General features: G+C 40.3%; 2 protein-coding genes across 2 annotated transcripts in view; both read right to left on the reverse strand.

The window, feature by feature from the left end:
• Positions 1-25903, reverse strand: part of enox1 (ecto-NOX disulfide-thiol exchanger 1) — a 162036-nt gene that overhangs the window by 106042 nt on the left and 30091 nt on the right.
• On the reverse strand, positions 14455-16188 carry LOC306967614 (tripartite motif-containing protein 16-like; the record flags this gene model as incomplete). Its single annotated transcript, XM_079562696.1, has 1 exon — positions 14455-16188. One exon carries the CDS (start codon positions 16186-16188, stop codon positions 14569-14571), a length of 1620 nt encoding a protein of 539 aa, XP_079418822.1. The 3' UTR covers positions 14455-14568.

Raw genomic sequence — 25903 nt, forward strand, 5'->3', positions numbered from 1 at the left:
AACGGGACGTGCATGTATTAAAGGGGGGAGTATGTAACCCGGAGTAGCTGTACCGGTTCCTTACATCTCTCGCTCTTTTACGTCAGCTTTTAATATGGTTTACGAACGTAATATCGCGTTACTTTGGTCCGCTTTCGCGAGACCTCCCGCGCTGCGTCTGACGCAATTTCCTCTTTTATCATGGCGCGCCCCACACACTCCATTCTCCGTGTTCGTGTGGGTGAGGCAACTCCGAGCGGCTACACAGGTACGCGATAACCTCTTTAAATAGCTGGTTTTAAACTTAAAATGCTGTTGTAGTGACTGGTATGCCTGTCGACTTGTAGGCGCCCCTACCTTTAGCGGGACACTACGCTGGTGCCTGTTATTTGATCCGTTTAAGAGGAGACTGGTGAGCATTCATTCATTTGTTTGTATTAGCATGCTAGTGTTAGCTATTAGCCGCCAGCCCTTGTTTTGAATGGGGCTCCGGACATTTGTTGTTGGTGCAGGCGCTAACCTCTGTCCTCTGATCCTTTTTGTCCTACGGTGTTTGTCGTATTGATATGTTTATTTAATGCCTCACTGGCAATAATTGTAGGATGTTGTCCGTGAGTTTACATTTGCAGAAATGAATTATGAAGTAAACCAGTTCTTGGCTTATAGCCACTAACATTTAAACTGATTGGCCTTTGAATATTTATCTTATTGTGCACAAGTGGCATTATTATTCATGGTGCAGTATTAATTGAACCTAATGATATATGAGTACTCTAATGATTATTGATTTGTTTTTGGAATTTGTACATGTACTAGACCTGTTTTGTTTGAGGATTAATGTTTAATCAACATAACTGAAAGTTGGTCCTGTCTATGCAGGCCAGGTTCCTCTCTACTAGATTCGTGATCAATCCAATTGGTGGGTTCATCTAATCCTTTGATCCATCCAATTCCACGGTGCTCCATACCGCCTATGGACCCAGCTGATGGCGAGCTGAAAGCCCAGGACCGAAACCCCTTCAGAACCACTGTTCGGTAGGAGGCGCTGTAGCCTGCTCAGCCCACACACACGCTTAATCTCAATTCGATGAACTCTGAACACTGAACTAAATACTAAATATGAACTGAACCCAAGTCAATCAAACTGGACAATCATCCATGGGATTTTCTCCCCATTATTTCTTTTTTTGTAAATACTGTAAATAGTGTACATATCGAATACACCCTTCACATCTTGCTGCACCATATTCTGTGTCCTGTTGTGGTTTACACTCTGTTCCATGTCCCTCTTCAGAGCCGAGCAATAGAACTTCTGGTCCTAGCCTAATATAACAAACCAAACTTACGTTCATTATCACTTGCACCTTAAAGGGAGTGTTACATTCGCATCAGCTTTACCCAAATCTAAAGGTTACCTACCGCCTATAGGCCAGTGTAACGCCTCATTTGAAAGCTAAGACCTGCCGTATTCATTGCTTTTTGTCACTTTTTTGACATGTTTCTGTTGCATTCCATCCTCGTTTGTTTCTTATTCATATATTGCTATTGTGATGTTACAAACACACACACATCATCTGTTTTTGTGAGTCACGTGATGAAGAATGAATGTCATTTTGTAAAGAAATCTGCAGTTTAACACCTTTAGAAGTAAAGAATAAATAGCAGATACATTTACTTTAATGTGGCTCCAGTTTTCTCCCCTGAAGGCAGTTTGCTTTGACCTTTGTGCCAGTTTTTCTTCCGTGTGACTCAGACATTCCATCATAAATCCGGCCACACCTTCAGAAATATTTCTAATCACAACCGTCCTCGAGCTCACGTTCATATAATCAGCTCTTTCGGACATTACTGCTTTTTATGAAATGAATTTATCAACAAACTCCAGATACTGAGGGACATGAACAGTGACAGTGTCAGGCTGAAGGTTTGTATAAAGAGAGAGAATCAAAATCCTCTGACACATGAGATCAGGTTCTACAAGTCAGTCCTGCTCAGACCAGGGGGCGGAGCCTGTCTCCTCCCACTGCAGACTTAGGCTTCACGTTTGAGGAAGTGAAACTCACACAGTCATTCTCAGCGAGAGCAGAGATGGCGCAGAGAGCACTCAGTGAAGACACTATAACCTGTCCAATCTGTTTGGAAACACTGAAGGATCCAGCGACTCTTCCCTGTGGACACAGCTACTGCATGGACTGTATTCAAACCAACTGGAACCAAGAGGTGAGGGTCAGATGTCCTCAATGCAGAGAGATGTTCACTCCCAGGCCTGTCCTGGCCAGAAACACAGTGTTAGCCAATCTAGTGGAGGAGCTGAAGACGACAGGGCTCACAGCGCCCCCTGCTGACCACTGCTATGCCGGTCCTGGAGATGTGAGCTGTGATCTCTGCACTGGGAGGAAGCTGAAGGCGGTCAGTTCCTGTCTGCAGTGTTTGGTCTCTTACTGTGAGACCCACCTCCAGCCTCATCGAAATGTTGCAGTGCTACAGAGACACCAGCTGGTGGCGCCCTCTGACAAGCTCCAGGAAAACCTCTGCTCTGAGCACAATGAGCTGAAGAAGTTGTTCTGCCGCACAGACCAGCAGATCATCTGCTCCCTCTGCTGTGTGGACCAGCACCAGGGCCACCACACAGTGTCCTCTGCAGCAGAGAGGGCCCAGAGGCAGAAACAGCTGGAGGCCAAGAGGGCTCTGCTGCAACAAGACCTCCAGCACAAAGAGACGGAGCAGGAGAGGCTCGGACAGGAGGCCCAGGACATCAGCCGCTCTGCCCAGACAGCAGTGCAGCGCAGTGGGGACAGCTTCAGAGAGACGGCCCTTCTCCTGGAGAAGAGACGCTCTGAAGTGGAGCAGCAGATCCGCTCTGAGGAGCAGATCCAACTGAAACAAGTCCAAGAGCTTCAGGACCAACTGCAGCGGGACGTCACTGAGCTGAAGAGGAGCATCTCTGAGCTGGACACACTGTCCCTCACACCGGACCACACCCAGTTTCTCCTGCTCTGCCCCTCACTGTCCACAGACTCAGAGAAGACCGAGTCCAGGCTCCAGACCAGACCAAGGACATACTTTGAGGATGTGACCAGAGCTGTGTCAGCGCTGAGGGACCGACTACAGCTCAGTCTGAGACAGTTTAACATGCCTGAGTCTGAGCCTGAGCCCCGCTCCAGAGAGGACTTCCTCAGGTATGCAAGTGACGTCACTCTGGACCCAAACACAGCATTCAAACTTCTGTCTCTGTCTGATGGAAACAGAAAAGCAACACGTGTGTTTGAAGAGCAGAGTTATCCTGATCACCCGGACAGATTTGTTAATGAATGTCAGGTCCTGAGTACAGAGGGTCTGACGGGCCGCTGTTACTGGGAGGTGGAGTGGAGCTCGACGTCCTGGGTTCGTATCGCAGTGTCATACAGGGATATACAGAGAGGTGGTGATGAAAGTTTATTTGGAAACAATGATAAATCCTGGGCTTTATGTTGTTATATAAATAGTTACTCATTTCATTTTAATAAAGTTGAGTCTAAGGTCTCAGGTCCAGTTTCTGGCAGAATCGGGGTTTACCTGGACCACAGCGCAGGGGCTCTGTCCTTTTACAGTGTTCAGGACAAAACCATGAGCCTCCTCCACAGAGTCCAGACCACCTTCACTCAGCCACTGTTTGCTGGAGTCCGGTTTGGTAGTTTTATGGGTTTTTTTTTACCTGGAGACTCTGCTCATTTCCTTAAACTCAGATAAATCCAAACCAAACTGTTCAATGTGAGACTTTACTCCAACATTCAGCAGAGGTGGTTAATGGGAACAGCTCTGGTTTTATGAATCATGTTTTATTTCTACAGCAAAGTTACACATATTTACTACAGTTTATGTTTTTATTCTTTTGGAGCTGGATTTTTTTTTCACATTTTGTAAAAGTCTTGTGTTGTCGGGAGAGAAAGTCTTTACCACTGTGGAGATGATGCAGTTGATTACATTACTTTACATCACATTTATGATCATTATTAAGTACATTTGTAAGTTTATAATATACAAGATTTCCCCAAGTGCAGATTTGGAGAACGGGAAATCCATTGACAGTGACTTTTCATGATGTTTCTCTTCGTAATATATTTGTTCCTTTGTATTTGGGTTCAGTAAACAGTAAAGTATTGATGTATTTGCTCTTGCTCTGTTTGTCCTGCACATAATAAATAAAAAGCTCAAACCACTAACTGTTCATCGAGCCGTCTTTTAAAGCATAAAAATAGCTTTATTATAAAACATTATGCCTAAAATGCTAACAGAGGATTAGCAACACGGCCTGACCTCGTGTTTCTAAATGCAGATTATAGCGGAGACTTTAGACGGAGACGAGCAGCTTTACCCAAATCTAAAAGCTGCTCGACCAGAGTTTACAGCCTTTAGGTCAGAGTAACGCCTCATTTGAAAGCTAAGACCTACAAAACAGATCACAACTTGCGTGTAATGTCACACAGTAGTTTTTTTGTTGTGTTTATTGTGTTTGTCGTGTGTTTTGTAAAGAAATCTGCAGTTTAACACCTTTTGAAGTTAAGAATAAAGAGAAGATACTTTTACTTTAATGTGGCTCCAGTTTTCTCCCCTGAAGGCAGTTTGCTTTGACCTTTGTGCCAGTTTTTCTTCCGTGTGACTCAGACGTTCCATCATAAATCCGGCCACACCTTCAGAAATATTTCTAAATCACAACCGTCCTCGAGCTCACGTTCATATAATCAGCTCTTTCGGACATTACTGCTTTTTATGAAATGAATTTATCAACAAACTCCAGATACTGAGGGACATGAGCAGTGACAGTGTCAGGCTGAAGGTTTGTATAAAGAGAGAGAATCAAAATCCTCTGACACATGAGATCAGGTTCTACAAGTCAGTCCTGCTCAGACCAGGGGGCGGAGCCTGTTTTTAGATTTGGGTCAGGCAGTAATATCTTCACTTTACTGTGTGGACGTCGAAGTGCTGCTAAGGCCCGGGGGCCAAAACCGGCCTCATCCAACTCTGGCCCTGGAGATGATTTTGGGAAATATTATGACCCAAATCAGAGATGAAATGCCTGTTAAAGTTCTCTAGAAATGTGAAAAACACTGTCAATAACCTCTTACCACCCGCCTAAACTGAATGCATGCTTCCTCTTTGGCTATAGGCCTGTGTAACACCTCATTTGAAAGCTAAGACCCACAAAACTGATCTTTTTCCTCGCGTTGTTGCTGTGTTGTGTCACATTTGATGTTTTTTTTGTTGTTTTTTTACATTTATGTCACTTTTTATACAGTTTTTGTCACATTTTAAAAAAAATTTAGTCACTTGTTGGTTGACTTTTTGTCACATTTTTGTCACATTTTTGTTGAGTTTTTTTTCCTTTTTTTGTAGAATTTTTGTCACTTTTTTACTGAATTTGTGTCTTTTTTGCTGAATTTGTGTCTTTTTTTTGGCTGGATTTTTGTCACTTTTTTGCTGACTTTTTGTCACTTTTTTGCTGAATTTTTGTCACTTTTTTGCTGGATTTTTGTCACTTTTTTGCTGGATTTTTGTCACTTTTTTGCTGAATTTTTGTCACTTTTTTGCTGGATTTTTGTCACTTTTTTGCTGAATTTTTGTCACTTTTTTGCTGGATTTTTGTCACTTTTTTGCTGGATTTTTGTCACTTTTTTGCTGGATTTTTGTCACTTTTTTGCTGAATTTTTGTCACTTTTTTGCTGGATTTTTGTCTTTTTTTTTGTCTGGATTTTTGTCTTTTTTTGCTGGATTTTTGTCACTTTTTTGTTGAGTTTTTGTAATTTTTGTCGCTTTTTTTGGTCACTTTTTAGCTTTTTTTGTCGCGTTTACATCCTCATTTTCTTCTCGTTTTTTTCCTCTGTTTTGAAGAAGCTTTTAGATTTGGAGAATTTGGAGAAAACGTGTTCAGGCGGGAGTTAAGAGGTTAAGGTTCGGGCCAGGGAAATGGTTAATTTTAGGGTTAGGATTATTTGTATTTTTAGACAAGCCATAGATCTATACGAAGTCACAGCAGACCGTCCCTCCCGAGCAGACGATCTAGCACTGACCATGTCAAAAATCCTGAAATATCCCTTTAAGAAGCCTTAAATTTGCCTCCGTGCTTTCAGTATAAACCCTGCCTTCATCTCTCCTCTGTCTTCTTCTCCTCATCCTCTTTGCCTCCCTTTCTCTTTCCATCTCCCTCCCCCTCCTCTATCTTACCTTGCCTGTATCCCTGTCTCCTCTCTCTCTCCATCGCTCTCGCTCTCCTACCCTCCCCCTCTCGCGCCCCTCCCCCGCTGCATCTGGCAGATAATTGGTGTGAATCAAATGGGAAATAAGCCGCTTTGCTCGGCCTTTTCGCCACCCGAGGCCCGATCCCTCCAAGTGCAGATGCAGATTCAGAAATAGAGGAAAAGATAAAAGATCCGGGACCGACGTTCGAAATGAACCCCTAAACTCCCGTCTAAACCGAGTTTGGCTTTACCCCAATCCAAACGCTTCTGGGAAAAAGGTGTGAAGATAGCGACAGAACTGAGACGAAAACAATGATGAAGATGAGACAAAAAAATGACAAAAAAATGACGAAAATGTGACGAAAAATGACAAAAATGTGACAAAAATGTGACGAAAAAATGACAAAAATGTGACGAAAAAATGACAAAAATGTGACGAAAAAGTGACAAAAAAATGACAAAAATGTGACGAAAAAGTGACAAAAATGTGACGAAAAAATGACAAAAATGTGACGAAAATGTGACGAAAAAATGACAAAAATGTGACGAAAAAGTGACAAAAATGTGACGAAAAAATGACAAAAATGTGACGAAAATGTGACGAAAAAATGACAAAAATGTGACGAAAAAGTGACAAAAATGTGACGAAAATGTGACAAAAATGTGACAAAAAATGACAAAAAAATGACAAAAAAATTACAAAAAAATGACAATAATGTGACATAAAAAAGACAAAAAAATGACAAAAAAAATGACAAAAAAATGACAAAAATGTGACAAAAATGTGACGAAAAATGTGACGAAAAATGACAAAAATGTGACAAAAATGTGACAAAAATGTGACGAAAAAGTGAGAAAACTTTGACAAAAAAGTGACGAAAAAGTGACGAAAAAATGACAAAGAAATGACAAAAAATGTAACAAAAATGTAACAAAAATGTGACAAAAATGTGACGAAAAAATGACAAAAAATGTGACAAAAAATAACCAAAAAATGACCTAAAAAAGATTTTAAAAAGTACAAAAAAAGTGACAAAAATGTGACAAAAAATGACAAAAGTTACAAAAATAGTTGAACCCCCCCCAAAAAAAAAAATATGGAAAAAAATCTGATGACGTGAGAAAAAAGATCCATTTAGATGAGTTGTGTAGATCTTAGCTTTCAAATGAGGCGTTCCACTGGCCTACAGGATTTGGGTAAAGCTGAACTGGAGAAAATGCTCTGGGTTCAGGCGGGAGTTAAGAGGTTAAAGTTGAACCAAACCGTGCAGGTCTGAACACACCCTAAATTAAACTCAAATAAGATAAGAAGGTACACGGAACCTGCACTCTGAATGCATGACTCCACCCATGTCTTTGTATGAGTAAGAACTGAGTATATGTGATCTTTTCTGTATGTTTTTTGTGAGGAATAAAGCGTCGTGGCTCAGAACTCTGCTGAATAAATGTGTTTGTTTGTCACGGTGGTGAGATTGTGTTCCTGAGTCGGGGGAGTGCGCGGCGGCGATAAGAGCCTCCTCCCGCTGAGCTCCTTCTGCCACAACAACGGCATTTCTTCAAACCACGAAAAAGAACTAATCTGCTTCCTCTTCACTCGGCTGGTGCTGGTAAAGCTTTTCCTCCTTTCTCAGCAAACGGGGGAAAGAAAAAAACAAATTAATTTACTAAATGTTTACAGAAGGAACTGGGCTGCGAACTGAGAGGAGACGGAAATAACCAGAGTGGATGAAAGAAAGAGGGCGGGACAATATCACGACATTTTTACTATCCTGAAGGACCAGGTTATTCCATCAGTGGATTTCTTCTTCCCTGATGGCACGGGGATATTCCAAGACGACAATGCCAGGATTCCTCAGGCTCACATTGTGAAAGAGTTGTTCAGGGAGATGAATCGACCGCCAGGGCCGTGGGAAGATATCTATTTCTTTGCTTATTTCCTATTTATTTAACCCCTTTAACTCCCACCTGAACCGAGCACATTTTCTCCACTTTGGCTTTACCCCAATCCAAAAGCTTCTGGAAAAAAGGTGTGAAAATAGCAACAGAACTGAGACGAAAACAAGGATGAAGATGTGACAGAAAAAGACAAAAAAAAATGAAAAAAAAATGAAAAAAAAATGACAAAAAATGTGACAAAAAATGTGACAAAAAATGTGACAAAAAAAGAAAAAAAGAAAAAAAATGACAAAAAAAAATGACAAAAAAAAATTGACAAAAGTGACAAAAATGTGACAAAAAAAGACAAAAAATGACATAAAAAAATGAAGACTAAAACAAGTAGTAATTGAGCTTTAACAGACATTTTAGTTTCTTTACCTGCTCCCAACAAAATGGAACCAGAGGACGAACAAAGAAAGACTGGGGGGGTTTTATAGTGTGGGATCTGGCACCCCATGTGGCGGGTGGAAGTATCGACCCACAACTGTCGCTCCTTTACATTGGCCTGGGGATTCTTGGAATTTCAAATATTATATATGTATAAGGAAGTTTATTTGTAAAGCGCTTTTCACATGACACAAGCCCAAAGCGCTTCACACAGTGTTTGTTCTTCATTCACTCCATAAGCAGTGGTGGTAAAGCTACTGTATATAGTTTCAGTTTCCCCTGGGGGAGACGGGCAGATGTGCTGTAGTGACTGTACACATCTGCACCAACTCTGACACACACGCTTGTACTTCTATCTTAGTGAGGACACTCATAGACATAATGTATTATGCCTAACCCCAAGGTTAGGAACCCTAACCCAAGTCCAAACCCAGTCTAATCCTAAAGCCACATCTTGACCCTCAAACAGTCCTTCAAGAAGTGAGGACCACCCAAAATGTCCTCACTTTACAAAAATGTCCTCGCTCTGTTGGTTAAAAACTCAAACTGGTCCTCACAATGCCGTAATTACAAGAACACACACAGACACACGTTTGTAATGCTATCTTAGTGAGGAAACTCATAGACATAATGTATTACCCAGACCCTAAACCCCTAACCCTAATCTAAACACAATCCTAACCCAAACCCTAAAACAAATAGACAAGAAGAAATCTGTCCCCACAATGCCGTAATTACAAGAACACACACACACACGTTTGTAATGCTATCTTAGTGAGGACCAGTGCTAATTTTGACAACATATTTTAATTTAGTTTCAGTCTTTTGACGAAAATGTAATTCGATTTTAGTCTAGTTTTAGTCGACTAAATTTAAGACTAATTTAGTGGACTTTGCATTGATGATATTCATTATAATCATATTTAATGTTGTTCCTCTGCTTCATGTTTCTGCTCCACATGAACAAAGCTCAGAGCTGATCCTTTAAACATGATCTGAGGCTCTTTCAGACGCTCAATACAAGTTTGGATGATTTTAGTCTCTCCTTTTCATTTTTATTTAGTCTGATTTTAGTCGACTCAAATATCTGGACATTTTAGTCACAGTTTTAGTCTCATGAGAAACTTCTCATTTAGTTTTAGTCCAATTTTAGTCACACAAATATCACTTTGACTAAAATTAAGACTAAATATTTTAGTCGACGAAATGAACACTGGTGAGGAAACTCATAGACATAATGCATTACCCAGACCCTAAGCCCCTAACCCTAATCTAAACACAATTCTAACCCCAAAACAAACAGACAAGAAGAAATCTGGTCCCCACAATGTCGTAATTACAAGAACACACACACACACACACATGTTTGTAATGCTATCTTAGTGAGGAAACTCAGACATAATGTATTACCCAGACCCTAAACCCCAAACCTTAATCTAAACCCAATTCTAACCCTAAAACAAACAGACAAGAAGAAATCCTGTTGGTTAAAAACTCAATCTGGTCCCCACAATGTCGTAATTACAAGAACACACACTCACACACATGTTTGTAATGCTATCTTAGTGAGGAAACATAATGTATTACCCAGACCCGAAGCCCCAAACCCTCATCTAAACCCAATTCTAACCCTAAAACAAACAGACAAGAAGAAATCCTGTTGGTAAAAACTCAAACTGGTCCTCACAATGTCGTAATTACAAGAACACTCACACACACGTTTGTAATGCTATCTTAGTGAGGAAACATAATGTATTACCCAGACCCTAAGCCCCAAACCTTAATCTAAACACAATCCTAACCCTAAAACAAACAGACAAGAAGAAATCCTGTTGGTAAAAACTCAAACTGGTCCTCACAATGTCGTAATTACAAGAACACACACACATGTTTGTAATGTTATCTTAGTGAGGAAACTCATAGACATAATGTATTACCCAGACCCTAAGCCCTAAACCCTCATCTAAACCCAATTCTAACCCCAAAACAAATAAAGAAGAAATCCTGTTGGTTAAAAACTCAAACTGGTCTCCACAATGCCGTAATTACAAGAACACACACTCACACACACACGTTTGTAATGATATCTTAGTGAGGAAACATAATGTATTACCCAGACCCTAAACCCCTAACCTTAATCTAAACACAATCCTAACCCTAAAACAAACAGACAAGAAGAAATCTGGTCCTCACAATGTCGTAATTACAAGAACACACACACATGTTTGTAATGTTATCTTAGTGAGGAAACTCATAGACATAATGTATTACCCAGACCCTAAGCCCCTAACCTTAATCTAAACACAATTCTAACCCTAAAACAAACAGACAAGAAGAAATCCTGTTGGTTAAAAACTCAAACTGGTCCTCACAATGTCGTAATTACAAGAACACACACACACACTCACACACACATGTTTGTACTGCTATCTTAGTGAGGAAACATAATGTATTACCTAGACCCTAAGCCCCAAACCCTAATCTAAACCCAATTCTAGCCCTGAAACAAATAGATAAGAAGAAATCCTGTTGATTAAAAACTCAAACTGGAGGAAACTCACTCTGCCCAAACAGTATTTTCTGTCTATGGGGTTTTATTGTGCGTAAAACATACTAATCCCGCTGTTTATAATTCTACGAACATGTTCTGAAATGTAAGGAATTCATGCATTCGTTTATCGGTTTAGATTCTGTTAATGTTTTAATAATGTGCTGCTGTGACTCTCGACTTTAAAACACCATCACCTCGACGGGCCCGTCCCGTGTGGGAGACGGGGGGGGGGGGGGGGCAGCGTCTGCGATGGTAATTATCCGGGAAGTGAACAGACTGCGGCGCTGCGGCCCGCTGCTCCTGTCAATCAAAGCGTTTAGCCTCTTTATCATACAAGACGCGAGCGCCGCCAACACGCGCTCCCCACCAACGGGCCACTTTGTCATCGTTAGCAGCAATTCACCTGTTTACAGCGACTACAGCAGCCTGGATCCGCCAGCTCGAACCTTCACGCTTTGGGACGTGATGTTTCGCAGTGTTGTTGCGAATCCTGAACATGAGGCTCGTCTTCAGCTCTGAACCCGTGACTCACAAACAATTACAGCCTCGTTAAGTATCTGTAAAGTTCAGTCCACACCCTGAAAGCTTCAAACAGTAAACATTAAAGCAGGGGTGGAGGGATATCATTGTGCAAAGAAGATCATATACCTGTTAAAGTAGTATTTTAAAAATGTCACGCTGTTAATGTGATGTTAACCTCTTAACTCCCGCCTGCACCGAGAGGATCTTTTTCCTCACGTCAGATCATTTTTTTGTTGGGTTTTCAACTCATTTTTGTAACTTTTGCCATTTTTTGTCACATTTTTTTCATTTTTTGTTACATTTTTGTCATTTTTTTGTAAATTTTTTATCATTTTTTGTCACATTTTTATCACCATTTTTTCTTCAATTTTTTGTCATCTTTTTGTCACATTTTTGTCATTTTTTTGTAATTTTTTGTCCAATTTTTATCACAATTTTTTTCATTTTTTCGTCAATTTTTTGCCATTTTTTCGTCATTTTTTTGTCATTTTTTGTCAGATTTTTATCACCATTTTTTCTTAAATTTTTTGTCATCTTTTTGTCTTTTTTGTAATTTTTTGTCAAATTTTTATCACAGTTTTTTCAATTTTTTGTCAATTTTTTTTCATTTTTTCGTCAATTTTTATTCATTTTTTCGTCACATTTTTGTCTTTTTTTTTTCATTTCTTTTTAACCTCTTAAAGCCGGGGTGGAGGGATATCATTGTGCAAAGAAGATCATATACCTGTTAAAGTAGTATTTTAAAAATGTCTCGCTGTTAATGTAATGTTAACCTCTTAACTCCCGCCTGCACCGAGAGGATCTTTTTCCTCACGTCATCACATTTCATCAGATAATTTTTAGTCCAATTTTTTGTAATTTTTGGGCATTTTTTGTCAAATTTTTATCACATTTTTGTAATTTTTTTGTCACATTTTTGTCATTTTTTTGTCATTTTTTTGTCAATTTCTTGTGACATTTTTGCCACTTTTTCATCAATTTTTCGTCACTTTTTGTCAATGTTTAGATTTAATCTCTTAATTCAAGTAGATTTATGTCATTTCTTAGTATTCGTAGAGCATTCTTTTAGGATTATGGCCTAAAGACTGAACAAAAACTCAACAAAAATGTAATAAAAATGTGGAAAAAACAAACAAAAAAAAACATCAAAGGTGACACAACACAGCAACAACGCGAGGAAAAAGGGTCTTAGCTTTCAAATGAGGTGTTACACAGGCCTATAGCCAAAGAGGAAGCATGCATTCGGTTTAGGCGGGTGGTAAGAGGTTATTGACAGTGTTTTTCACATTTCTAGAGAACTTTAACATTAGCATTTCATCTCTGATTTGGGTCATAATATTTCCCAAAATCATCTCCAGGGTCAGATTCGGATGACGGAGGGCCGGTTTTGGCCCCCGGGCCTTAGGAGCACTTCGACATCTCTGCAGTAAAGTGAAGATATTACTGCCTGACCCAAATCTAAAAACAGACTCCGCCCCCTGGTCTGAGCAGGACTGACTTGTAGAACCTGATCTCATGTGTCAGAGGATTTTGATTCTCTCTCTTTATACAAACCTTCAGCCTGACACTGTCACTGTTCATGTCCCTCAGTATCTGGAGTTTGTTGATAAATTCATTTCATAAAAAGCAGTAATGTCCGAAAGAGCTGATTATATGAACGTGAGCTCGAGGACGGTTGTGATTTAGAAATATTTCTGAAGGTGTGGCCGGATTTATGATGGAACGTCTGAGTCACACGGAAGAAAAACTGGCACAAAGGTCAAAGCAAACTGCCTTCAGGGGAGAAAACTGGAGCCACATTAAAGTATCTTCTCTTTATTCTTAACCTCAAAAGGTGTTAAACTGCAGATTTCTTTACAAAATGACATTCATTCTTCATCACGTGACTCACAAAAACAGATGATGTGTGTGTATTTGTAACATCACAATAGCAATATATGAATAAGAAACAAACGAGGATGGAATGCAACAGAAACACGTCAAAAAGGCGACAAAAAACAATGAATACGGCAGGTCTTAGCTTTCAAATGAGGCGTTACACTGGCCTATAGGCGGTAGGTAACCTTTAGATTTGGGTAAAGCTGATGCGAAGGTCAGAGAAAATCCACTTTGGACCTGTCAGTGATAGTCTGTGTTCCCCCTGCCTCAAGGGTGTTGCAGTTTATTGAGAAAACAACCACTTAAAAAAGAGCTCTTTATAAGTGAAAAGACAATGTTGCTTTAAAATAAACCTTAAACTCTCCCCAAACTGCACATTTTACACAAAAATATAGATTTTCCTACTAAAATAATGTTCAGCTTCCTGTTTTTTTTTTCAATTTGAAATAGTTGCAAGCACCCCCACCTGAACTGAGCAGATTTTGTCCACTTTGGCTTCACCTTTATCTAAAAGCTTCTAGAAACACGAGGTCAGGCCGTGTTGCTAATCCTCTGTTAGCATTTTAGGCATAATGTTTTATAATAAAGCTAGTTTTATGCTTTAAAAGACGGCTCGATGAACAGTTAGTGGTTTTAGCTTTTTATTTATGATGTGCAGGACAAACAGAGCAAGAGCAAATACATCAATACTTTACTGTTTACTGAACCCAAATACAAAGAAACAAATATATTATGAAGAGAAACATCATGAAAAGTCACTGTCAATGGATTTCCCGTTCTCCAAATCTGCACTTGGGGAAATCTTGTATAATATAAACTTACAAATGTACTTAATAATGATCATAAATGTGATGTAAAGTAATGTAATCGACTGCATCATCTCCACAGTGGTGAAGACTTTCTCTCCCGACAACACAAGACTTTTACAAAATGTGAAAAACAAAATCCAGCTCCAAAAGAATAAAAACATAAACTGTGGTAAATATGTGTGACTTTGCTGTAGAAATAAAACATGATTCATAAAACCAGAGCTGTTCCCATTAACCACCTCTGCTGAATGTTGGAGTAAAGTCTCACATTGAACAGTTTGGTTTGGATTTATCTGAGTTTAAGGAAATGAGCAGAGTCTCCAGTAAAACCACAAATCCAGACTCCAGCAAACAGTGGCTGAGTGAAGGTGGTCTGGACTCTGTGGAGGAGGCTCATGGTTTTGTCCTGAACACTGTAAAAGGACAGAGCCCCTGCGCTGTGGTCCAGGTAAACCCCGATTCTGCCAGAAACTGGACCTGAGACCTCAGACTCAACACTATTAAAATGAAATGAGTAACTGTTTTTAAAACAACGTAAAGCCCAGGATTTATCATTGTTTCCAAATACACATTCATTGCCACCTCTCTGTATATCCCTGTATGACACTGCGATACGAATCACGTACTTCCTGCTCCACTCCACCTCCCAGTAACAGCGGCCCGTCAGACCCTCTGTACTCAGGACCTGAACATCTTTAACAAATCTGTCCGGGTGATCAGGATAACTCTGCTCTTGTCGCACATATGTTGCTTTTCTGTTTCCATCAGACAGAGACAGATATTTGTAAGCTGTGTTTGGGTCCAGTGTGACGTCACTTGCATACCTGAGGAAGTCCTCTCTGGAGCGGGGCTCAGGCTCAGACATGTTAAACTCTCTCAGACTGAGCTGTAGTCGGTCCCTCAGCGCTGACACAGCTCTGGTCACATCCTCAAAGTGTGTCCTTGGTCTGGTCTGGAGCCTGGACTCGGTCTTCTCTGAGTCTGTGGACAGTGAGGGGCAGAGCAGGAGAAACTGGGTGTGGTCCGGTGTGAGGGACAGTGTGTCCAGCTCAGAGATGCTCCTCTTCAGCTCAGTGACGTCCCGCTGCAGTTGGTCCTGAAGCTCTTGGACTTGTTTCAGTTGGATCTGCTCCTCAGAGCGGATCTGCTGCTCCACTTCAGAGCGTCTCTTCTCCAGGAGAAGGGCCGTCTCTCTGAAGCTCTTCCCACTGCGCTGCACTGCTGTCTGGGCAGAGCGGCTGATGTCCTGGGCCTCCTGTCCGAGCCTCTCCTGCTCCGTCTCTTTGTGCTGGAGGTCTTGTTGCAGCAGAGCCCTCTTGGCCTCCAGCTGTTTCTGCCTCTGGGCCCTCTCTGCTGCAGAGGACACTGTGTGGTGGCCCTGGTGCTGGTCCACACAGCAGAGGGAGCAGATGATCTGCTGGTCTGTGCGACAGAACAACTTCTTCAGCTCATTGTGCTCAGAGCAGAGGTTTTCCTGGAGCTTGTCAGAGGGCGCCACCAGCTGGTGTCTCTGTAGCACTGCAACATTTCGATGAGGCTGGAGGTGGGTCTCACAGTAAGAGACCAAACACTGCAGACAGGAACTGACCGCCTTCAGCTTCCTCCCAGTGCACACATCACAGCTCACATCTCCAGGACCGGCATAGCAGTGGTCAGCAGGGGGCGCTGTGAGCCCTGTCGTCTTCAGCTCCTCCACTAGATTGGCTAACACTGTGTTTTTGGCCAGGACAGGCCTGTGAGTGAATTTCTTTCTGCATTGAGGACATCTGAACCTCACCTGGTGGTCCCAGTTGGTTTGAATACAGTCCATGCAGTAGCTGTGTCCACAGGGAAGAGTCGCTGGATCCTTCAGTGTTTCCAAACAGACTGGACAGGTTATAGCGTCTTCACTGAGTGCTCTCTGCGCCATCTCTGCTCTCGGTGAGAATGACTGTGTGAGTTTCACTTCCTCAAACGTGAAGCCTAAGTCTGCAGTGGGAGGAGACAGGCTCCGCCCCCTGGTCTGAGCAGGACTGACTCGTAGAACCTGATCTCATGTGTCAGAGGATTTTGATTCTCTCTCTTTATACAAACCTTCAGCCTGACACTGTCACTGCTCATGTCCCTCAGTATCTGGAGTTTGTCGATAAATCCATTTCATAAAAAGCAGTAATGTCCGAAAGAGCTGATTATATGAACGTGAGCTTGAGGACGGTTGTGATTAGAAATATTTCTGAAGGTGTGGCCGGATTTATGATGGAACGTCTGAGTCACACGGAAGAAAAACTGGCACAAAGGTCAAAGCAAACTGCCTTCAGGGGAGAAAACTGGAGCCACATTAAAGTATCTTCTATTTATTCTTAACCTCAAAAGGTGTTAAACTGCAGATTTCTTTACAAAACACACGACAAACACAAAAAACACAACAAAACTGGAGCCACATTAAAGGGATATTTCAGGATTTCCGGAGTGTTGCTGATTTCTGGAGATATTTTTTTTTGTAATTCATGCAGTTCTTATATTTGGAGAGTTACACGGCGCTAGGCTAATGCAAGGCTAGTGCATGTCTATGGTATCAGCTAGCCTGCATTAAACTCAGTGTGACCCGCTCCACAGAGCACCTGAGGCAAATCACTGATAACACCAGACTAACCATATACATGTCTGTGTCCATAGAGTCATGTTTGGAATATAACTGACCTGCATCACATGAATGATCGCATTTTGAGGGACTATTTCCTAGCAGATCACTCCGCCGCCGCTTATACACTCAAACCAATAGAGTCTCTTTTTAAAAAAGCCATACGACTCTTGGACAAGAAACCGTTCTCCTGTCACCACTGCACTGTTTCAGAGAAGCATCGTCTACTCCATTTTGATTACTTCATTTTAAACATGGTTGCCTTGTGTATAAAGTATTGCATGGACTTGCTCCGCCTCCATTGCAGGATTTCCTCAAACCAAAGTCTGTGAGTGGGATCACGGGCACCAGGACATCAGCTCCAGGAGACAGAGCCCTTTTCCACCAGGCTGGTGCTGGTGCTGGTTCTGGTTCTGGGCCAGTTCCAGTTTCAGAGCCGGTTCTTTCGTTTTCCACTGAAAAAACGCCGGCTCTTGGTTCCAAAATCTGGTGCCAGTTTGGGAATCAGTTAAAAGCTGGACCAAGAAACGAGCACCAGTGATGTCAGCGGCTGGGGGCGTGGCTCTCTCCTCCAGCAAACAATCAATATGAGTTAGTTTGTGCTTAGAACTTCCTGGAGAAACAGAAACAGTCTCTGTGGAGGAAACTGTTGTTTTGCTTTATGCTCTTCAGCTAAAACAAGAGTTAGAAAGAAGAAATCAAAATGTTACCGGCTGCTGTGACTGAAACATAAACTTCTGTATTTTATAACCAGAAGTGGCTGTAGTGAGACGTTACTATCCATGTTTGATGTTGACTTCCCAAAGCGTTGCTATGACAATGGGCACAGCTCTCATTTTGGTGGAAAACCAAGTCAGTCTGGAACCAACCCGGCACCAGAACCAGCACCTTGGTGGAAAAGCCCTATGTGAGGCTCAACACAGGAGAGCCTCCTCTGGACAGACTGTGTCTCTGTAAAAGGCACCAGGTACTGGAATATTCTCCCTTTATCATCAGAGAAACTCCAACTCTGGCCACTTTTAAAGCAGGTTTTAAACTGTGGCTAAAGGAAAACCAGGCCTGTGACACTTTTAGTTGTTGCTGCATTTATTGTTGTCACATTATGTAAATTGTAAATTGTGTTTGTGTTTCCTGCCTCGGGACGACAGATGGAAACTAACATCCCCGCTATAATCTGGCATATTTAGACATGCACTAGCCTTGCATTAGCCTAGCGCCACGAAACCCTTCAAACATAAGAACTGCATAAATTACAAAAAAATATATATCTCCATAAATCAGCAACACTCTGGATAACGAGGAAATGAGGCCCTATGTCAAACATCCTGAACTATCCCTTTAATGACATTTTGACTCCCCACTTTTGTTTCACGGCAGAAAAGAAACACGTATAGCTTGTAAAGACTTGAATCCTTGCCAGTAAACAGAGGAACGATGGATGTTTTAAAGGTAAATTGGACACAACGAGAAGCTTTGGGTGTTGGCAATAACACGACATGTATCAGCGGAGACGACGTTTTCACACATTTTTGTCCAGACTCCAGATCTTAACCCCATTCCGAGTCTTTGGGACGTGCTGGAGGAGGCTTTGCGTTGCGGTCACGCTCTCCCATCATCAATATTAGCGTGACATCGTGTGCTGTAATCAAAGCTAAAGGAGCTACAACCGTTAGCGCAGCGGTTCTGCCACTGTCGCGCCAGGAGGACCAAAAAAGAATGAAACTGGTCTTATATAATATAATAATAATAAAATACTGAACCTTCCTCCATAAATGATTGTTGGAAAAAGCTTTAGATAAGCCTTCAAAGCTCAAACCATTTGATTTCTTTTTGTCGGAGAGTCTGAGGACAGGGGATGCTCCGGGACACACTTCCATCCGCTGCAGTTTATTTGGACATTTGCCTGGACACTACATTATTTTAATGTTTTAATGTTTGTTCAGCCCTGTGAGGAAACTCCTGGGACATTGGGCTACACGAAACAACGGAATAATTGATCTTTCAGAAAATAAATATTGAAAGAAATGTTCCAAAGGCTCCCAACATGAAAATGGTTCTGCGACCCACCAGTTGAAGAACCATAACAGACTGAAAAATTAAGAGTGGACATGTTATGGGGTTAGCGCTAGATGGTCTGCTCCGGAGGGACGGTCTGTTTGTATAGATCTATGAGTTGGTTTGTCTAAAAATACAAATAATCCTAATCCGTAAGGTTAACCCCTTAACTCCCACCTGAACCGAGCACATTTTCTCCGGTTTGGCTTTACCCCAGTCCAAAAGCTTCTGGAAAAAAGCTGGGAAAATAGCAATAAAACAATGATGGAAATGTGACAAAAAAGTGAGAAAACATTGACAAAAAAAGTGACGAAAAATTTATGAAAAAGTGGCGAAAATGTCACAAAAATGTCACAAAAAATGGATAAAAAATGGATAAAAAATGGACCAAAAAATGTGACAAAAAAATTGACGAAAAATTGATTAAAAATGGACGAAAAAATGACAAAAATGTGACAAAAAATTTCAAAAAAACGATAAAAAATGTCAAAAATGTGACAAAAAAATGATTAAAAATTGACGAAAAATGGACAAAAATGTGACAAAAAATGACAAAAATGTGATAAAAAATTACAAAAATGTGACAAAAATGTGACAAAAAATTACAAAAAATCGATTAAAAAAAAGTCAAAAATGTGACAAAAAATGTATCAAAAATGGACGAAAAAATTACAAAAATGTGATAAAAAATTACAAAAATGTGACAAAAATGTGACAAAAAATTACAAAAAATCGATTAAAAAAAAGTCAAAAATGTGACAAAAAATGTATCAAAAATGGACGAAAAAATTACAAAAATGTGATAAAAAATTACAAAAAGTTACTAAAATGAGTTGAACACCCAACAAAAAAATGTTGGAAAAAAAATGTGATGACGTGAGGAAAAAGACCCTCTCGGTTCAGGCGGGAGTTTAGAGGTGAACCATTTCCCTGGCCCTAACCTTCATTTGTGTCATGATATCTCACGTTTCCACAGCAGACTGTCCCTCCGGAGCAGAACATCTCGCACTAACCATGTTATGGCCGACTACTTCCTGTAAGGAAATGGTGGACGGCTTTGGAAGTTCCCGGCCTGTGTTTTAGTCATTTTTGAACACAGGCTTGTCATTCTGACCTCCATGTCTGTCTGAACATGTGTAACAGCGTCCTGTACTTTCTACATTTCTATATTTTCCTATGGACTATGTGCACAGTGACCCCACGTGTTTCCGCCTGGACAGTAAACCAGACGCTGTCCTCCCTGTCCGTTATCTCTTCCCATTAAACATGAGCAGGTCCCACAGAAATGAAGCGATAGCTCAAGATCTGGTAAAGAACAGCGAGTAAAAGTTCAGATGTGGCTGGAGCAGGTTAGAAAATATTACATGAGACGTGACGACTTCACTGGAGGAAACTCCGTGTTTATAACGGTGGATGTTTTTAAACTTCGTAACGTTCATTGTGTCTACTTGTGTTCTAGTATCACTGTTTTTGTTCGTTTTGTCAGACACTGAGGTTAGAGATGTTAAAGATCTTTTACCTTTACATGTTTCAGCGCCATCTGCAGGCCGTCATCAGAAGTATCACCGGCGTGCGGCGACGTGTCACTTATCGGAAGTAAGAACAGCTGATAAGTGACACGTCACCGCACGCCGGTGATACTTCTGATGACGGCCTGCAGATGGCGCTGAAACATGTAAAGGTAAAAGATCTTTAACATCTCTAACCTCAGTGTCTGACAAAACGAACAAAAACAGTGATACTAGGTGGATGTTTTTGTCTTGAGGCTAACGCGGCTAACGCGGCTAACGCGGCTAACGCGGCTAACGCGGCTAACGCGGCTAACGCGGCTAACGCGGCTAACGCGGCTAACGCGGCTAACGCGGCTAACGCGGCTAACTTGAATTTTTGTCACTTTTTTGTTGAATTTTTGTCACTTTTTTGTTGAATTTTTGTCACTTTTTTGTTGAATTTTTGTCACATTTTTGTTGAATTTTTGTCACTTTTTTGTTGAATTTTTGTCACTTTTTTGTTGAATTTTTGTCACTTTTTTGTTGAATTTTTGTCACATTTTTGTTGAATTTTTGTCACTTTTTTGTTGAATTTTTGTCACTTTATTGAATTTTTGTCACATTTTTGTCACTTTTTTGTTGAATTTTTGTCACTTTTTGGTTGAATTTTTGTCACTTTTTTGTTGAATTTTTGTCACTTTTTTGTTGAATTTTTGTCACTTTTTTGTTGAATTTTTGTCACATTTTTGTTGAATTTTTGTCACATTTTTGTTGAATTTTTGTCACTTTTTTGTTGAATTTTTGTCACTTTTTTATTGAATTTTTGTCACATTTTTGTCACTTTTTTGTTGAATTTTTGTCACTTTTTTGTTGAATTTTTGTCACTTTTTTGTTGAATTTTTGTCACATTTTTGTTGAATTTTTGTCACTTTTTTGTTGAATTTTTGTCACTTTTTTATTGAATTTTTGTCACATTTTTGTCACTTTTTTGTTGAATTTTTGTCACTTTTTTGTTGAATTTTTGTCACTTTTTTGTTGAATTTTTGTCACATTTTTGATGATTTTTTGTCATTTTTTTGTTGAATTTATGTCACATTTTCTGTTGAATTTATGTCACATTTTTGCGCGGCTAACACAAAATAAAAAATAAAACTAGCGCAAAGTTTTGAACAAGCTGCGCAAAACAGAATCGTCCTGTTAGTTTAAATAATATTGACTTGTTTACATGTTATATGATCATTTTTAACACTAGCCTTTAGCTCTGAGATAAAGCTCCGCCCCTTACGAGCGCTGGCGTTTCCTTTGGGGCAGATTCACAGCGAACATGATGTTTGTAACACGTTTCTGTGACTCCATCAGTTACTCGTCCTTCACCAGATCCTGAGCTTCTCTTTATTTGTGTGTGGAACCTGCTAATTGTGAACGTAAACGATCAGCGACAGGAAGTCCAGGTCTGTGACTGTCCAGGAAGACTCACATGGGGAAACTGTGCATATAGTCTATTCTATATAGTGGAGCTGGCTCCAAACACCCCTTCAAAGTGCGACCCGGCTGAGTTTTGTTAGTTTGCAATGACCTCTACGCGGCCCCGCCCATTGCTACTGTATATAGCACCAACGCTGCTGCGGACACGAGAACGTCAACATCAGACCAGGGGAAGGAGACGCGGCGACTTATCAACTGTTTTCAACAGAGAAACTAAAGCAGTGACTGAGAGGGAGGAGCTTCTGAACCAGGTGGAGACTCAGAACATGAGGAGAAACTTCAGATGTTCAGCTAAACATGAGCTGGAAAAGTTACAGCTGCAGCAGAAAGACAAAAAGCACCTTTACAGATTTACCTTTAGGACTTTACAAAGCGAACACAGAACACATTGTATTAGTGCAGCTCCTCAGCAACAGTAAAGTGAGGAGCCTTTTCTCTCAGAGCCACATCATCAGGTCAATTAATTTAATCTTTATTAACACATGATCCACAGTTAAATCAAAAATAGAGAATATGGAAATGTATTAAAATACTGCAAATAACTACAGCAACATTCAGCATTTTTGGTTGAATTTTTGTCACTTTTTGGTTGAATTTTTGTCAAATTTTTGTTGATTTTTTGTCACTTTTTTGTTGAATTTTTGTCACTTTTTTGTTGAATTTTTGTCACATTTTTGTTGAATTTTTGTCACTTTTTTGTTGATTTTTTGTCACTTTTTTGTTGAATTTTTGTCACATTTTTATTGAATTTTTGTCACTTTTTTGTTGAATTTTTGTCACTTTTTGGTTGAATTTGTGTCACATTTTGGTTGAATTTTTGTCACATTTTTGTCGCGTTTACATCCTTGTTTTCTTCTCATTTTTGTGGCTGTTTTGGTGCTTTTTTCCCCAAGAAGCTTCTTGATTCGGGTAAAGCCAAACTGTAGAAAATGTGCTCCGTTCATGTGGGAGTTAGGAGGTTAACGCCACGAGTTCCTCCTTCACAGAGGCAGATCAGAGCGAGATCCTCAGCCTCGCGGCGGGTGATAAGGCTGCTGTTTGTGCTGCTGTTTGTGCTGCTGTTTGCGCTGCTGTTTGTGCTGCTGTTTGTGCTGCTGTTTGTGCTGCTGTTTGTGCTGCTGTTTGTGCTGCTGTTTGTGCTGCTGCTGCTGTTTGTGCTGCTGCTGTGGAGGAGGCGGCGCTCGGAGACGGAGCCGCTGGAGCAGAACAGGAGCCGCTCTTCACCTGAACCCGCAGAGAATCCGTCAACGCGGCGACGCGGAGGCAGAGCAGCCGGCGCTTTGTGACTTGATCAAAGACGGCGCGGAGGGAAAGCAAACGTCTCACAAAAGGAGAAAGGCGTTCACCGAGGATTACGCCGCCGAGGTGAATAACAAGCGAAACACGTGTCTGTGTCAGAGACGAGCTAATTCAGAGCAGATACGGCATCGGCATTGTGACACTTTCAAAAAGGTACACGTTTATTATGTGGCTTTACAGAGAGGTTACGGGCATTTCTGTGACACTTTCAAAAGGTACACGTTTATTATGTGTGGCTTTACAGAGAGGTTACGGGCGTTTCTGTGACACTTTCAAAAGGTACAGGTTTATTATGTGGCTTTACAGAGAGGTTACGGGCACTTCTGTGACACAGTGAGGGGTGAAATTAAACTGTTAAAAGTGTCTTCTTCAAAACAGATAAGACACAAACATCTACAAGGAGTTACAGTACCAGATACAAGCTCAGGAGGAAAGGATTACAGGTGGGAAATATACTGTGTCTGCAAGATTATATCAAAATTACTGCTTTGGAAGATACATTTATTTACAGTATGTCCAGTGTCAAGGAATGTGGGGAAAATGTGGTGGCAGGAGCAGTATTTTTAGATTTAAAAAAAGGCTTTGGAAGCGGTCAGTCATAGCCTACTACTATCCAAGATGACATCCTTTAACATCTGTGCTGAGGCAGTGGGCTGGTTCACGTCTGATCTTCAACACAGACATCAGTGTGTGAAAGTAGGTCAGGATAGGTTACTTTCTCAATTTGAAATCTAAGACCTACAAAACTCATCTAAATAAATACATCTTTTTTTTCCTTGCATTGTTGCCGTGTTGTCGTCTCTTTTTTTGTCACTTTTGTGTCAAATTTTTTTCAGTTTTTTTTCTCTTTTTTTTCAGTTTTTCGCCACATTTTCGTCAAACTTGTGTCACTTTTTTGTCATATTTTTGTCACATTTTTTTCCACTTTTTTCACTTTTCCACCACATTTTTGTCCCTTTTTCGTCACATTTTTCTCCAATTTTTGTACATTTTTTGTCACATTTTCATCAAACATGTGTCACTTTTTCGTCACATTTTTGTCCCTTTTTCGTAACTTTTTCGTCACATTTTCTCCAATTTTTATGCAAAATGGCCTTTTTCCAGCTTTCCATCATGTTCTTCTGTCACTCCCTCATTAAAAACATGCCTGAAGTGTTGCCTTGGCACATTCACGTATTTCAGAGTAATCTGTAAAAACTCTGATGGCGGCCATTTTAGGGATAGGTTTGCCTGAGTCCTCCTAGGAACGCCCCCACCTCCTGGAGACGCCTCCGAGCCGAGTAACCAACCACTGCTCCTCAGCAGAACCCCCTCCCCACTGATGCCACAGACAGCGTGTGGAGGGGGCGTGTCTAAAGGCTCAGAGGTTCTTAAAGAGACAGAGGCCTATTTCAAGACATTCACTACAGCCATTTTGAGAGAGACATTTTATACAAGGCAGTTATTCTAATTTACTGCATTTACAGACCAACAGAAGGTTTGTCATCATTGTAGTGTGATATAGACTGGTGCTATGGGACTGAAAAAAGCAGAACACTCCCTCTTTAACCTCTTAACCCCCGCCCTAACCTAGCACATCTTCTCCAGTTCAGCCGTGCCCAAATGCCCATCGTTACGCCTCATTTGAAATCTAAGACCTACGAAACTCATCTAAATAAATCTTTTTTTCCTTGCATTGTTGCCGTGTTGTCATCTCTTTTTTTTTGTCACTTTTGTTGCTCTATTGTGGATTATTAACACTCTTTTTTTGTCACATTTGTGTCACTTTTTCTTTTCTTTTCCCTTTTTGTAATTTTTTTTCAGTTTTTTGGTTTTTCGTCAGTTTTTTGTCAATTTTTGTTAAATTTGTCACTTTTTTGTCACATTTTTGTAATTTTTTGTCACATTTCATCACATTTTTGTCCTTTGTCAAATTTTTGTAAATTTTTGTTAAATTTGTCACTTTTTCGTCACATTTTTTCCGATTTTTTTTCCATTTTTTTTCAGTTTTTCAACAATTTTTTGTAATTTTTTGTTAAATGTGTCACTTTTTCATCACGTTTTTTTCAGTTTCTCGTCACATTTTTGTCCCTTTTTCGCATTTTCTTCACATGTTCATCTCATATGATGCTTTTATCAAGAGGCTTTTAGATTTGGGTAAAGCCAAACAGGAGAAAATGTGCTCGGTTCAGGTGGGAGTTAAGAGGTTAATGAGAAACGCTAACCATCGTGAACCTGATTCCTCACAGTTTTCAAATCGTAACGAGATGGAGATAAAAACATCTAAGACCTACAAACTCATCTAAATAAATCTTTTTTTCCCTGCATTGTTGCCGTGTTGTCATCTCTTTTTTTTGTCACTTTTGTTGCTCTATTGTGGATTATATTGTGGATTATTTTGTGGATTTTCAACACTCTTTTTTTTGTCACATTTTCGTCACTTTTTCGTCAATTTTTTGTACATTTTTTTAATTTTTGTTAAATTTGTCACTTTTTCGTCCAATTTTTGGAAAATGTGTTCAGTTTTTTTAGTTTTTCGTCATTTTTGTCAAGTTTTGTACATTTTTGTAAAATTTGTCACTTTTTCATCACATTTTTTGTCAATTTTTTGTCACTTTTTTGTTAAATTTGTCACTTTTTCGTCATATTTTTTTCCATTTTTTTCTTCAGTTTTTTGTCAGTTTTTCATCACATTT

Source organism: Gobius niger (assembly GCF_951799975.1).
Source record: "Gobius niger genome assembly, chromosome: 9".
Taxonomy (NCBI): domain Eukaryota; kingdom Metazoa; phylum Chordata; class Actinopteri; order Gobiiformes; family Gobiidae; genus Gobius; species Gobius niger.